General features: G+C 50.5%; 1 protein-coding gene across 1 annotated transcript in view; it reads right to left on the bottom strand.

The window, feature by feature from the left end:
• The window catches only part of Slc4a5 (solute carrier family 4 member 5), a 73,825-nt gene that overhangs the window by 48,835 nt on the left and 11,408 nt on the right, over positions 1 to 13,582 (bottom strand). The window contains exon 3 of the mRNA XM_055596453.1: positions 12,524 to 12,653. Coding sequence (XP_055452428.1) covers positions 12,524 to 12,653 — 130 coding nt within the window. The remainder of the gene's footprint in view (positions 1 to 12,523; positions 12,654 to 13,582) is intronic.

The following is a 13,582-nucleotide window of genomic DNA, read 5'->3' as shown; positions in this document are numbered from 1 at the left end:
AAGCACCACACGAAAAACAACCCTGCACAGACAGGTGAGGTGGGGCACACCCTTAATCCCAGCACTCAGGGGGCAGAGGCAGGTGCATCTCTGTGAGTTGGAAGCCAGCCTGGTCTACAGAGTGAGTCCCAGGCCAGCCAAGGCTACATAGTGAGACCCTATGTAAAATAAAAACAAAGCAACAACAAACCACCAGGATGGCGCAGGAACCTGGGAAGTAGGAAGATCAGAAGCAAGAAGATCAGAAATTCAAAGTTGGCTGGGCAGATGGCTAAGTGGAAAAGGGTGTTTGCCAGGAGTCTAGTGATCTCAGTTTGAGGCCTGGAGCCCACATGAAGTCAACCTCTGCTTCACATTACATGAGTGTGCAGGCACACACATGAGGCATTTAAACAAAGAAGTTCAAAATGCTTCCCAGCTACATAGCCACGTGTGAGGCCAGCCTGAGCTAAGATGTCCAAGCTGAATCTCAGACTGAGGACATCAGAACTTCAGAGTGCTGGAGATCAGATGTCGGTGTCGGTTAAGGGGAAGACACAGGAGGAACGTGGAGACCGCTGGGCTGTGAAAAGCACTGGCTTGACCCCAGCACCCACCTGTGGCTCACAGCCATCTGTAACTCCAGCTTTCTGCACTCTACCAACTGGGCTATTGCCTCAGTAGAATTTGTTTTTTATTCTGTTTCTAATATGAAGTCCCTGTGCTGGCTAGTTTTATGTCAACTTGACACAAGTTATAGTCATCAGAGAGGAGGGAGTTTCAGTTGAGAAAATGCCTCCATAAGATCTGGCTGTAGATGAACCTATAGGGCATTTTCTTAATTAGTGGTTGTTGAGAAAAGGCTCAGCCTATTGCCCTGAGTTCTTAAAAAAAATAAATAAATAAAATAAAAAAGCTTGCTCAAGCCATGAAGAGCAAGCCAGTAAGCAGCACTCCTCCATGACCTCCATGACCTCTGACCTCTGACCTTGAGTTCCTGTCCTGACTCTTTTCAGTGATGAACTCTGATGTGGAAGCGTAAGCCAAATAAACCCTTTCCTCCCTAAGTTACTTTTAGTCATGGTATTTTATCATAGCAATAGAAATACTAACTAAGACAGTTCCGTATGTAGCCCAAGCTTATCTTGAACTTGAACTTATGACCCTCCTGCTTCTGCTTTCTAAGGACTGGGATTACAGCTATGCCCTGCCACACATGGCACTTTTAAATAAATTTTTAAAACGCAATTCAATCTACTGAGGAATGCAATCTCTGATGCTCAGGCTACGTTGATCCTGAACATTTATTATTTTAAGAAACATACTGGTAGGGTTGGAGCCAGAGCTCAGCAGTTAAGGGCACCAACTTCTCTTGCAAAGGACCCAGGATCTGGCCCCAGCACACAAGTGTCAGCCTGCAACTGCCTGCAACTCCAGTTCCAGGAGATGTGATGCCCCTCTGGCCTCTGAAGACGCTGTGTGGGTATGGTGCATATACTATATACATGCAGGCAAAACACTTATAGGCGTAAAATAAAATAAATCTTAAAAAATAAAGAATTGTGTTGGGGCTGGAGAGACGGCTCAGTGGTGAAGAGCGTGTCCTGCCTGTGTGGAGGATCCAAGCTCAGTTCCCAACATGTGTGTCCTGTGCTCACAATCTGCCTGTAATTCAAACTCTGGAGGAGTCTATGCCCTCGTCTGGTTTCCCCAGGCACCTATACAGATGTGCACAAATCCACTCTCCCACACATATACACATAAATAAAAGATAAAAATGGCTTAAAAGAAATATACATATATACTTGTATGAAATTTTTTGTTTCTTTTTTGTTTGATTTTTTTTTCTTTTTTATAGCCAAGGCTGGCCTTGAACTTGCTATGCAGCTAAGGAAGTTCCTGAACTCTCAATTGCTGGGTTGATAGGTTTCAACCACACCCAGCTGCTTTCATGCATGAACTTATACCTACCTAGGACACATGGAGTCCACACCCCTCCTGTGGTCACTTTGTGCCACTCCTGACTTTATTCCGTAAGTTTCTCACCCCGGATTCATGACCTCAAAGTTCACCTTAAACAGCACCTGTCTAAGGCCCATTTGTAATACACTAAAATGTTTTTATTACATTTTTTATTTGGGATATTTGAGTGTGTGTGTGATTGTGTGGTCACGGGAATGCCACAGTGTCCTTGTAGAGGGCAGAGAGCAATCCTTAGGAGTTGGCTCTCCTCTTCTACCATAGGGGCCCTGGAGAGAGAACTCAGGTCATTCGATTTGGTAGCAGTCACCTTTATCCACTGGCCCAACTCAATAGCCTTGAAATTCATTTATTTTTAAAAAGGCAGTTTGTTTATTTCCTTTTATGTGTTTGAGTGTTTTGCCTGCATGTACAAAGTACATGTAAGTACATGTACAAAGTAAGTGCAGCACATGAGTGCAGTGCCTGCGGAGGCCAGAAGAGGGCGGCAGATGTCCTGAGACTGAAGTTAGAGGCAGTTGTGAGCTTCCACTGTGGATACTGGGAATTGAGCCCCAGTCTTCTGGAAGAGCAGCAAATGCTCTAAACTGCCGAGCCATCTCCCCAGCCCATAGATTCATTAAAAGAGCTATGACTGTGAGCTGATCCCCACCATCCAGCAAAGCTACTTAACCTTCCTGGTGAGTCATGTCAGGACTCCCAGCAAAAGTTGAAAGTGAGTGTTAATTCAGTTACCAACCAATTGCCACTTTCCTAGAGTGGCCTCAGCAAGTACTGTCTGGATTCTGTCCTTTACAAGAATGGTGTGTGGAAATGGAGTGGAAGTTTATTCAGGATGGGACACCTGGGGCTGGAGAGATGGCTCAGCAGTTAGGAGCACACATGCTCACAGAGGTCCCAGTTTTGATCCCAGGACCCACATGGTGGCTCACAGCCATCTGTCGCACCAGAGCCAGGGAAGCCAATGGCTTCTTCTGACCTCTGAGGGCACCAGGCATACATGTGGTACAAATACATATGTGTAAGCAAAACACTCACGCATAAAATAAAATGAATAAATCCAATTTTTAAAAATTTAAAGAATAAAAGAGGTAAGCAAACTCTGTTCTACTTTCACAGTTTACATGACAAACTCACTCGATGTAAAACCACACAGGGTTGATGAGATGGCTCAGGAGGTTAAGGTGCTAGCCTTGGAGTCCAGTCCTCCAAGCCCCACGTGAGGGAAGGACAGGGAAGGCGAGAACAGACTCCCACAAAGTGAGCTTTGCTCTCTACATGATCTCTGTAACACATGCCTATACACACGCAGGGACACAAACACACATTCGAATAAGTAAATAAAATATAATATTTTTAAAAGTACATGCATGAAGGTAGGTGTGTGAAGCAGTGCTTTCTACAACCGATTTAAACACATACCCAAGGTTCTTCAACCCAACTTGGCAGTGAGTTTGAAAAGACTGTAGCAGATAAGAGCCGTGGCTGGAGTGTTAACACACATGCAGAGTGTTCGGGAGGCACCAGAGGAGCTGATGAGCACCAGGAGGCCTCACCGGCCTGTTGGGATAACCACTTTCATCTAGACTCAGAACCTCATCTTTTTCGGCTCCCGGGGATGGTGAGTGAGATACAGAGCTCATGACCGGTAGTGACCGGCTTCACAGGAGCTGAGTATAGACCTAACAGCAAGCTTACTTATCTTACAGTAATATCCGTAAAAGTCTCTCCTTTCATCTCTTTTATTGTCTCCTTGGTAGACATACTGGAAAAGCTAAGTGATTCCAATGTTTGTTTTTGTTTTCAAAATCGGGTTTCTCTGTGTAGCTTTGGCTGTCCTGGACTTGCTTTGTAGGCCAGGCTGGGCTCCAACTCATAGCGATCCACCTGCCTCTGCCTCCCCGAGTGCTGGGATTATAGGCATGTGCCACCACGCCCAGCTTGTGATGCCAATGTTTGACAGATGCAGGACAAGGAGCTGAAGCCTCCATCTCTGAAGATGAGGCATGTCTGAGAGCAGGACCAGACAGATGGGGCTCTCTTACTCAGACTGCGAATGAACCCATTTCCTTCTTGCCATGGCTACCTGACTCTCTGTAATGTGAAGTCTTCCTTTCTGCTGGCCTAAGAACCTTGGCAAGGCTTTGGTGATGTCTGCCATTTGGGAATTCTTGGACAGCCATACCCTCCCAAGGAAGTGACTGTAGCTGGTGGGTTGGGAGGGAGTTATGGGGAGTGGAATGTGCAGCTCCCAGGCCCGTTCAAAGGAGGGCTCTACCTTGCTCTACACAAGCCACAACAGAGCCATCGGATAAAGCAGCTGGCCATTTCTGAACTGGGTCTCTCGGGGAAAGGCCCTGGGGACTGTAGCTCTCTGTGTCCCCTTGTCTGTATATCCAGGAAGTCTATATTGCCTTTCCAGGGAATTGTCAATCATCAACCTATTTTGCACTGTCACCTTCCTGATCTTGACTTTCACGGCCTCTGACCCACCGTCACTCTTCAGGGCCAGGTCAAGTTCACTTCCCTATGGTGAGGTGTCCCAGGAGTCCAGTGTGGACAGGTAAGTCTTTTCTCTGGCTGCCATCGCAGTGCTTACTCACAAAGACAATGGTGAAAGTTTACTGAGCACTTCCCAGCTTCACATGTGACAAGTTTACTCAACTTCACCCTGCACAGGCGGGAGACCGAGGCCCTTAGAGGACAGCCACTGTCCCCAAGGTCGTGCAGCTTACCAGAGACTGGGCCACGCGTAAGCCCTTTGACAAAAGAGCCTGTGTTCTCAGATTCTGCACAAGCTACTCTGCATCTCAATTATCCTGTATTGGAGCACACACCTGCCTTTTACACTAGGTCAGGAGTTAGCGAACAGGCCTCTTGAGCTATGAGTGACTGCGGCCCCGTTTTGTATGTCAGCTCAAATGGAATAGTTGTTAGGGTCTGGAGAGATGGCTCAGCGGTTAAGAGCACTGGCTGCTCTTCCAGAGGACCCAGGTTTGATTCCTGGCTTCTCACATGGAGGCTTAAAACCATCAGAACTCCAGTTCCAGAGATTCCGATGCCCTCCTCTGGCCTATGTGAGTGCCAGACACACGCATGGTGTACACATGCCACACACACACACATACCACGGCACACACTCGGAAGTCAGAGAATACGTTTCAGGAGTTAGTCCTTGCCCTCCACCTTGTTGAGCCAGGGGCTGGCTTGTTCCTGCTGCTGTGCTGGCTACTCCAAGCTAACGGCTCCAAGAGGTTCTGACTCTCCGATCTCCCTCGCCCATCCCATGGGGTGCGGTATTGCAGACGCACCCCACACATCCAGCCTTTTATGTGTGCCCCTTGGGTCACCTGGCCAGCACTCCTGCCTGCTGAGCCATCACAGCCCAGGGTTGGTTTCACATTTAAAGCTTTGTTAAGAAGAGAAGGAAGAGGAAGAGAAGATGATGGGAGAAGATGGCAGCCGTGAGCCCAAAGCCAAGGTATTTTCATCCTAGCCTTTAAAAGCAAAAGTTCCCCAGAAGAGTTCCCCAGTATCTACCTGAGCTAACTCTGAGGATAAATTCAGACTGTGCTTGTTTTAATTCTCCAAAGGGCCCTAACACAGCTGTTTTGTGTTTTGTTTTTGTTTTGTTTTTAGAATGAAAGAAGTATGCAATTAAGATAACTTGAAGCATCCTGAGAGTCCTGAGGGCTGTGGCTTGCAGCCCCACGATGGAGGCAGAGATGGGCAGATGTCTGGGGATGGCTGGCTCACCTGACTAGCTACCCAACAAGACAGCCTATCTCAGAAAACAAGGGGGAGCTGGAAGATGGCTCAGGAAGTTCAGGCGCTCGACGCCGAGAAGTCATCTCCCGACTCCCACACGTGTGTCACGGCACGCACCCTTCTTCCAGACACTCACACATGCAAGCAGAGAAATGTAGAAGGAAAAGACCCAAACACACAAAATGGATAGAGACTGAAAAACAATACCAGAAGACAATCTCTCTCTCTCTCTCTCTTTCTTACACACACACACACACACACACACACACACACACACACACATCTATTTTATCCTTCTTGCCCACCATAAACTTCAGCTGTGTGTGTTTGATAGTGAAGGAAGAGGAGAGAAGGCAGGTTTGAGATCAGATGGAAAACAGCAATCTATCAGGCCAGTGGGTCAGCAGAAGGTGAAGGCAACAGTTCTGGAGCCCTTCCCCTGACCTCAAGTCTCCATGCCTGACTCCACTGTTAGGAAACACAATAGCCACAGACCTGGACCCACTGCCCTGGGGACCAGCAGCCCACAGCGCCCCCATGCTACTTTCCACCTCCTTCCTTCCTGTTGAGATCCCCGCCTGTGCCTAGGGCCTGGCTCCATTCAGCAAGGCCCTCTCAGCTCTCTGCCCTCTTAAGACATTCTTTCTTCTGTCCGATTTTGATTAGCATCCAAAACAGGCTCCCATCTCTCATCCTCAAAGACAAAAGCCGAAGCTGAAGCTACAGCTCAGTGATGGCCACACAGACACAAGGCCCCACACACAGTCGGAATTGGGGTTGGAGATGAGCCTTGCTTAGCATATAAAGGAAACGGGGTTTAGTCGGTGGTAACCCCATAAAAACCTGGGCTGGAGAGACGCTGATCTCTCGGAAAAAGCCTGGTGGTTGGTGTGTCCCTGTAGCCCCCATGCTGGGGAAAGGGGAGCAGGGCAGAGACAGGCAGATCTCTGGAGCTGCCACTAGCCGGCCTGGCCAACTGGGGAACACCAGGTTCAGTGAGGGAGCCGTCAGTGGAGGGCAATCGAGGGAGACTCCCAACATTGACCGCCGACATGTACACACACGCACACACGCACGAGCATCTATCTGCACACTCAGGGAAGCTCACAATCACACACACGCTGTCTGCAAGTACTGTGGTGGCCCACGCCTTAATGTGAGACCTCAGGTGGTGAGGCAGAACTAGAAGTTCATGGCCATCCTCTGCTGCATAGTAAGTTCAAGGTCAGCCTGGACTTTGTCTCAAAAATAAATAGATAAATAACTATTTTTAACGGAGTGAAGACTTCCCTTGAGCCCATTCTCTGCTCCAGAGTTCTGCTCCTGGACAAGCCTCTCAGCAGAGCTGTCCAAATGATCACTGACTTCCAAACTCAGATACCCACTTTGTGCGACCCATGCTTTGGCCTTCTTCCCAGCCCAAGCCTTTTCCTTTTATCTCTTCTCAGCACTAAAACCAAATGGTCTGTCTCACACACAGAACTCTGACTTTTCCCGTAAAGCTTTCAGTCCCCACCCCCAAACTGGCAGTTTGAGGTTCTCAGCTCCACCAGCTCCACCAGCTGGGACCTACAGGTGCTGACAGTCCGGCCACTGGACCACAGCAGGTGCTGACAGTCTCCCCCTATTGTCCATCCACATGGAACATATGCCCAGGCCTGTACTGTCCGCCTTGGGCTTGAGCCTTACCACCCTGAAAATACCCCATCTCATCCGTTGGGTGCACGCTAAGCAAGTGTTCCATTCACCAGGCTGTCTCCCCACCCTGCCTCCAGGGGCCTCTGCCTCAGTGTCTAGCCTTGCTGAATTAACTTTGATGCACCCTCCCATCCTGGGGTGAACACCCTTTGTCCTGGAAGCCTTCCTTGACCCCTCGTGCCTCTATGTTGTACACTCACATCACCCTCACTACCAGGCGTTCTCTTATTTGACTTTGTGCCTCGTTACACAGGAGCCACCTGAGTAATGACAGCATCCGCCATGTTCTAGCACTTTTCTTCCAGGCTTGCAGTCAGTAACACCTTAGAAATATTACTTGAGCGAATGAAGTTTGTTGACTTCCACACTGAGAGGTCTGAGTTCCTACTCTGATTTATAAAGAGGGGATAGTGCTCACCCTATAAGGCTGATCTCAGAGGGCTAGAGGAACCTTCTGCCCTGCACTGAGAAGGGAGGTTGTTCTAAGAGAGCATTATGCAAGATCACAAGTGAAACCAAGTTCAAGGTTGAAGTGGGACGCTCAAGCTTCCTCCGCCCTGTTGACGTGCAGAGAACCATCAGGGAACTTTGAGAGCGTCCTGATGTGGGACGCCGCTCAGTTGGGAGGGTGTTTGCCTAGCATGCATGAAGAGCTGGGTTCAGGCCCCAGCACCATATACAGTAGGCAGCAGGTGGAGTGAGTGTGAGACCAGCCGGGCTACAGGAGACACAGAGAAAAGAAACACCGACTCAACTAAGGCGACCCACTTCTCATGCACCTTTTGGCCCTTTTCTTGTCGTGACAGGAATGTTCTCAGAGTGCATGTCTCCCGTAAGAACCTTCTGGCAAGTTCCTGCTCTCTGGCTGCTGAGTGGAAGCCAGAGCAGCTTGGGTTTAGCCTTGTTCTCAAGGCTCTTGAGCATTTAAGCTCTAGTTATTTCTGAGTGACCCTGAAGGGCCCTTCACCCTTGGGTGGGCTCCAAGCCGGACCATTCTCCTCCCAGTCCCCTTCTCTTGCGGTCAGGCAGGTGTTAGTTTGAGAAAGGTTGGGGTTAGGGGTAAATTGTTTGCTTATAATATCAGTTCTCCCCTGTTCACCTGACTCGGCCCTCCCTCAGGTAAGGTCATGGCCAGTGAACAGCCCGCCAGCCTACCCACGGGGGAGTACCAAAGAGAGAATTAATAACAGTCTCTCTTATTAATAGCCGGCCTTCCACACTGGTCACATCAGAAGCACCGCGGCACAGTCCCGATTGTGTGCACGGGCAAGCTCAGCAGAACTCAAAAAGCCACTTCAGTCTACCGCAGCGGCGACTCCATCAAGAGCCTGAAATGTCCCCCAAACTAATAACCCCGACAAAGTACGGCCAGGGAAAATTCCTTGCGGATTTGAGATTTTCACTCTCTTAAGCTCCTAACACAATAAAGCGAGCACTCGGTGCAACAAATTAAATACTTTCATGACAGCGCCCTCCCCCGCTCTCTTTGATGTGCGATTAGCCCCCTAATGCCAGGGCACTGGGGTCTGCATGAGACACCATCCAGTCCCTTCAGCTGTCTTCTGAGGCCCAGCATTCACGGGGGGTTGCTGGCTCTTCGATTCTGGAAGCTTCTGAGGCTTCTGGCCTCTCTGAGGTGCACCTCAGCCTCACAGTCTGTTAGCTAGCTGAGAGAAATGCAAGCTTTCTTGGGATGGAGTGACAGATTCCAAACACCTTGACTTTTGTGGGGTCTTTTGGGGGGGTGTTGTTTTTTGTTTGTTTTAAATTGTTTTTTACAGCGGAGTAGCACTGTGTAGCCCTAACTGGCCTGAGCACTACGGTGTTGACTAGGCTGGCTTTGAACTCACAGGTCCACCTGGTCTGTCTCTGGAGCACTGGAATTGAAGGCGTGGACTCCACACGAGGCAGGGAGTCTGGGTGTGCGCTCTGCCCAGGAAGGGGAGAAGGTGTCCCTCTTTCCTTTTAAAGAGTTCTTGAGTGGAAGAGACTATGCCCAGGGCAGACTGGCTTCAGACCCCTCCCCATCAGAGATTTTAAACCACAGTACTCCAGGCTGAGGTCTGGCCATTTGAACTGTCCTTTCCCATCTTGTGAGCCCTCGATAGAGGTTCAGCTCTGCGGCTGTTCGTGTTGAGCTCTAACTCCAAACAAATGGCCTTCCCTGTCTTCCCTGTCTTCCTTGCCTTCCCTGCCTTCCCTGCCTTCCCTGCCTTCCCTGCCTTCCCTGTCTTCCCTGGAAAACAGAGCTTCTAGACGGGAGACAGGCAGAGAAATGGCTAATAGCCTTGACAGAGCATAGCAAAGCACAAGAGACCTCAAGCTGGAGGGTCGGAGAGGCCTTGGGGGGCAATCCAGACCAGGCTCCTGTATCTCTGGCCCTTGGCAAGCTGCTAATCCTTCCACATCTCATCCCATCTGTGACGCCAGATTCCAGCTCTGGCCTCCTCAGGCCATTGTGGGGCTTGAATGGGGTGAGCCTGTGGTCCCAGCATATTGGAGTTCAGGGAACCATAGATGAGAAGAGGCTCCTGGGTTTGCAAGGGGGAACTGGGCCCAGCTGTGGGCTGTGGGGCTGAAGATTGGCTCCTCTCTGAGGCGGGCACAACGTTTTTCCTCTTAGCGGCCTTCTTCCAGATGCTCTTGCGGCAGAGAAGGGGCAGAGAGACCTGGGGATGTGAAATTATGCTCCTCCCTCTGCCCGACGACTGCCCAGGCCACAGAGGGGCTATCGGACCCCCGTGTCAGAGTGGTCCCCTGCAGACCTTGTCCTGGGTACTGCTGGGAGGGAGCTGATGCATTTTCAACTGGGACGCCGCCTCCTCCAAGGGTGAAACGTGGGTCTCAGGGGAAAGAAGTCATGCTAACTGATGCTAACTCTATGCTTTAGGAAACTCCGAAGTTCAGCTCTACCTGACAAATCTTATGTCTTAGCACATGGCCTCTTGACCTCGTGGTGGGGGGTCTGAACGACCCTTTCACAGGGGTCAAATATCAAATATCCTGCTTGTTAGGTATTTACATCACAATTCATAACAGTAGCAAAATTACAGTGATGAAGTCGCAGCGAATATAATTTTATGATTAGGGTCTCCATACCACAAGAAACTGTATTAAAAGGTCACAGTGTTAGGAATGTTGAGAATCACAGCTCTAGTATCTAATTTCTCTCTATAGAAATGAGTTTATTTAATCATAATTTGTTTTGTTTTTGAAACAGAGTCTCGGGTACTCCAGGCTGGCCTTAAACAGGCCATGTGGCTGCGGATGACCTTGAACTCCTCGTCCCCTACCTCTGCCTCCTCAGTGCTGGGGTTACAGCTATGTGCTTCCACGACTGGATTATGTGGTACTGGAGGCTCAAACCCAGGACCTTGTGTGCCAGGCCCATACTTTACCGACTGAGCCGCACCCAGAGCCTCCAATGGTTTTCCTGCATGGAGAGATGGCTCAGCAGGTAACACGTTTGCAATCAGGTGTGAAGACTCAGTTTGGATTTCGAGAGGGGCAATGGACAGACACACCTAGCCAGCCTAGCTGAACGGGAGAGCTCTGGAGACAAGAAGGAGACCCTGCCATGGGGCAGAAGGTGGAAGCAACTGAGAAAAGACACCTGCTATCACCCTCGCCATCCACACGCGCACACTGTGTGTGCCCCAAGACAGGAAAACGTGTTCACCAACACACCCCACCGGACAGAGCTTAAAAACATCATTCCTCATCAGGCAGTGGTGGTCCCGCCTGTCATCCCAACACTGGGGAGGCAGCGGCAGGTGGATCTCGAGGCCAGCCTGATCTACAGAGTGAGTTCCAGGACATCCAGGGCTACCCAGAGAAACCCTATCTCGAAAAACAAAATGAAACAAAACAAAATTAAGGAGGAATGTGATCAAGACCGTGGAAAAGCTGAGAGACAAAGCAGTCTTCCAGCCTCAGCAGCCCTCCCGGAGTCTCTGTCTCCTGCCTTCCTGTCTTTCCCGCCCCTCTCCCGGGGTTTGGGGGCGTGTGGGACTACTAACCTGCTCTGTTTGGTTCCGACGTCCCTCTGTCCCCCCACGGGGACATGACAGCGTCAGTGTCCTCAGACCCAGCTCCTGCCCCTGACTCCGCCATGCGGATAGATGGACCCTCCTTGCCCCCCGCACGGACTCTCTCCAGGCTCTGTTTTTGGCACTGCAGGTGCTTGTGCGTACAAGTGCGCATGCGTGTGCGTGTAGGCCAGAAGTTGACATCTGAAGTACTCCTCGATTGCTCTCCGTTGTATTTTCTGAGGTAAGCCTTAACCCGCAGCTCGGCTCACAGGCTCTGCTGGCCTGGGCAGTCACATGTCCTGGGACCTCCTGCCTCCTGGGAGCCTCTATTACAGGCGACCACCCTCCTGCCCAGCCTTTACATGGGTCCTAGGGGTCCAGGTGCTGGTCCTCACACTTGCCCAGTGATTTCATCCACTGAGCTAGCGCCTTCCTTCCTCTCGATTTCTCTTACAGCTCCACCTCTGCAGGCCACTCTGCTCGGCTGACTTCTGCTGAGAATGAAAGCCTAGACCTCTCCCTGCCAGTCACATTTGTGACTTCTTCCTCCAGGTCCCTCCCTGTGTGCTCCAGCCTAGCTGGCACTCTCCCTTCGCAGCACTCGACACTGAAGAATACATGGCCTCCTAGTCTTCTTCAGGGCCTCATGACTCACTGCTCCATCCTGCTGTTTCGATTCTCTGTGTGTGTGTCTCCATCTCTCCCCCTCTCTATGTGTGTATTCATGTGTGTGTGCACGTGTGTGTTCAGGTGTAGGTCTCAAGATGAGAGGACAAGCCTGCTCCTCAGGTTCTGCCCCCCATTTTTTAGAAAGACTCTCCCTGGGCTGGAACTTAGGCGAGGCTGGGCACAGAAGTCAGGTCCTCATTCCTCCAAACAAGCACTTCGCCGACTGAGCTAGCCCCAGCCTTTGCAGTTTCATTTGACTGACAACAACGACAATCATTTACGTTTGCTCCTTAGTGTTTACAGTTCTAGACACCAAAAATGGCAGATGGAAAGATGCTCATAAACAGAGCTGCCCCCTGACAGAACTTCCCACCAGGAGATTTGCCCCTCCCTCTCACCTGGCTGACTCCTTCCACTCCATCTGGTCCCCGTCATGCTGTAGCGTGTCCATCTCTGTGAAGAGGGTAGGGTTGGGAGCCTCATCTTCCTCCCCCAGGATGTCCTGCAGCTGCTCAGCAGCCGGAGACCCTGAAAAATGAAAGAGCTGGGTCTGCTGAGTGCCCTGCAGAGGGCAGAGAGCCTCCCAGAGGCCAACAGGAACGGAGCAGATGCCAGGGGCAAGGAAGAGCTAGTTCTTCACTCTCTAGGGCTCACTCCATCTTCTGCATCAGGCTGAACTCCTGTCCCTTTGGACTAGATGCACGTATGTCTTTGAGATAAGAAAGGATTTGATCTGTGTTTATATTCCAAGGTCTTATAAGTGACAGTGAAGGCTGGAAAATGTCCAAAGCCACAGGAGCAGGAGAATCCAGGAAGAGAAGAGAGCAATGAGGAACACCCGGAACCACCTTCATTCAGCACAAAAAGCCTAGAACCGTGTCTTGCTCTACTGGGTCCCAAGCCAGTCAGCTCTCAAAGGCTGTTGTGAGAGGGCAATCAGTCAGGAGAAAGGACAGTCTATAGTGTCCTGAGGGCTCTTTCCTCGCTGGCAAGGTGATTCCTGGGTGTCCTGCCACCTCACCAGAGGCTTGCTAGAGGTCACCTCCTGAGCATTTCTCAGGCACTTTCCTCCTCCTCCTCCTCTCCCTCCCACTCCCCCCATCTTCCCATTGTCTAGTGGCTGCCTACTCTGTGCCAGGCATCATTCTTGGTATTGGAAATTACAGCTGTGAAGAAGATCCGTGTGCTCGTTACGGTCAGCCTATGGCAGAGACGAATAGTGAGCAAGTAAACAGACTCATAAGTGAAATTTGGGATACTGATGCACGCCCTGGAAAAGACAGAATACCAAGGGTGGCTGGAGAAAGCACCATGGTCACCAGGGCCCTTCTGAGAATGGCACTTGAACTGTGACCTGGACACACGGGGAGGAAGTGCGCTGGAGTGTGAGGGGCAGTGTGGCTGCAATGAGCCAGCCAGGGGGATGGCAAGATGGCACAAGATGGCCAGCCAGGGGG

Source organism: Psammomys obesus, unplaced genomic scaffold (genome assembly GCF_907164565.1).
Source record: "Psammomys obesus unplaced genomic scaffold, mPsaObe1.curated_primary_1811, whole genome shotgun sequence".
NCBI classification, from domain to species: Eukaryota; Metazoa; Chordata; class Mammalia; order Rodentia; family Muridae; genus Psammomys; species Psammomys obesus.
Note: the sequence above shows the minus strand (reverse complement) of the source record. Positions and strands in the feature narration are given on the sequence as shown.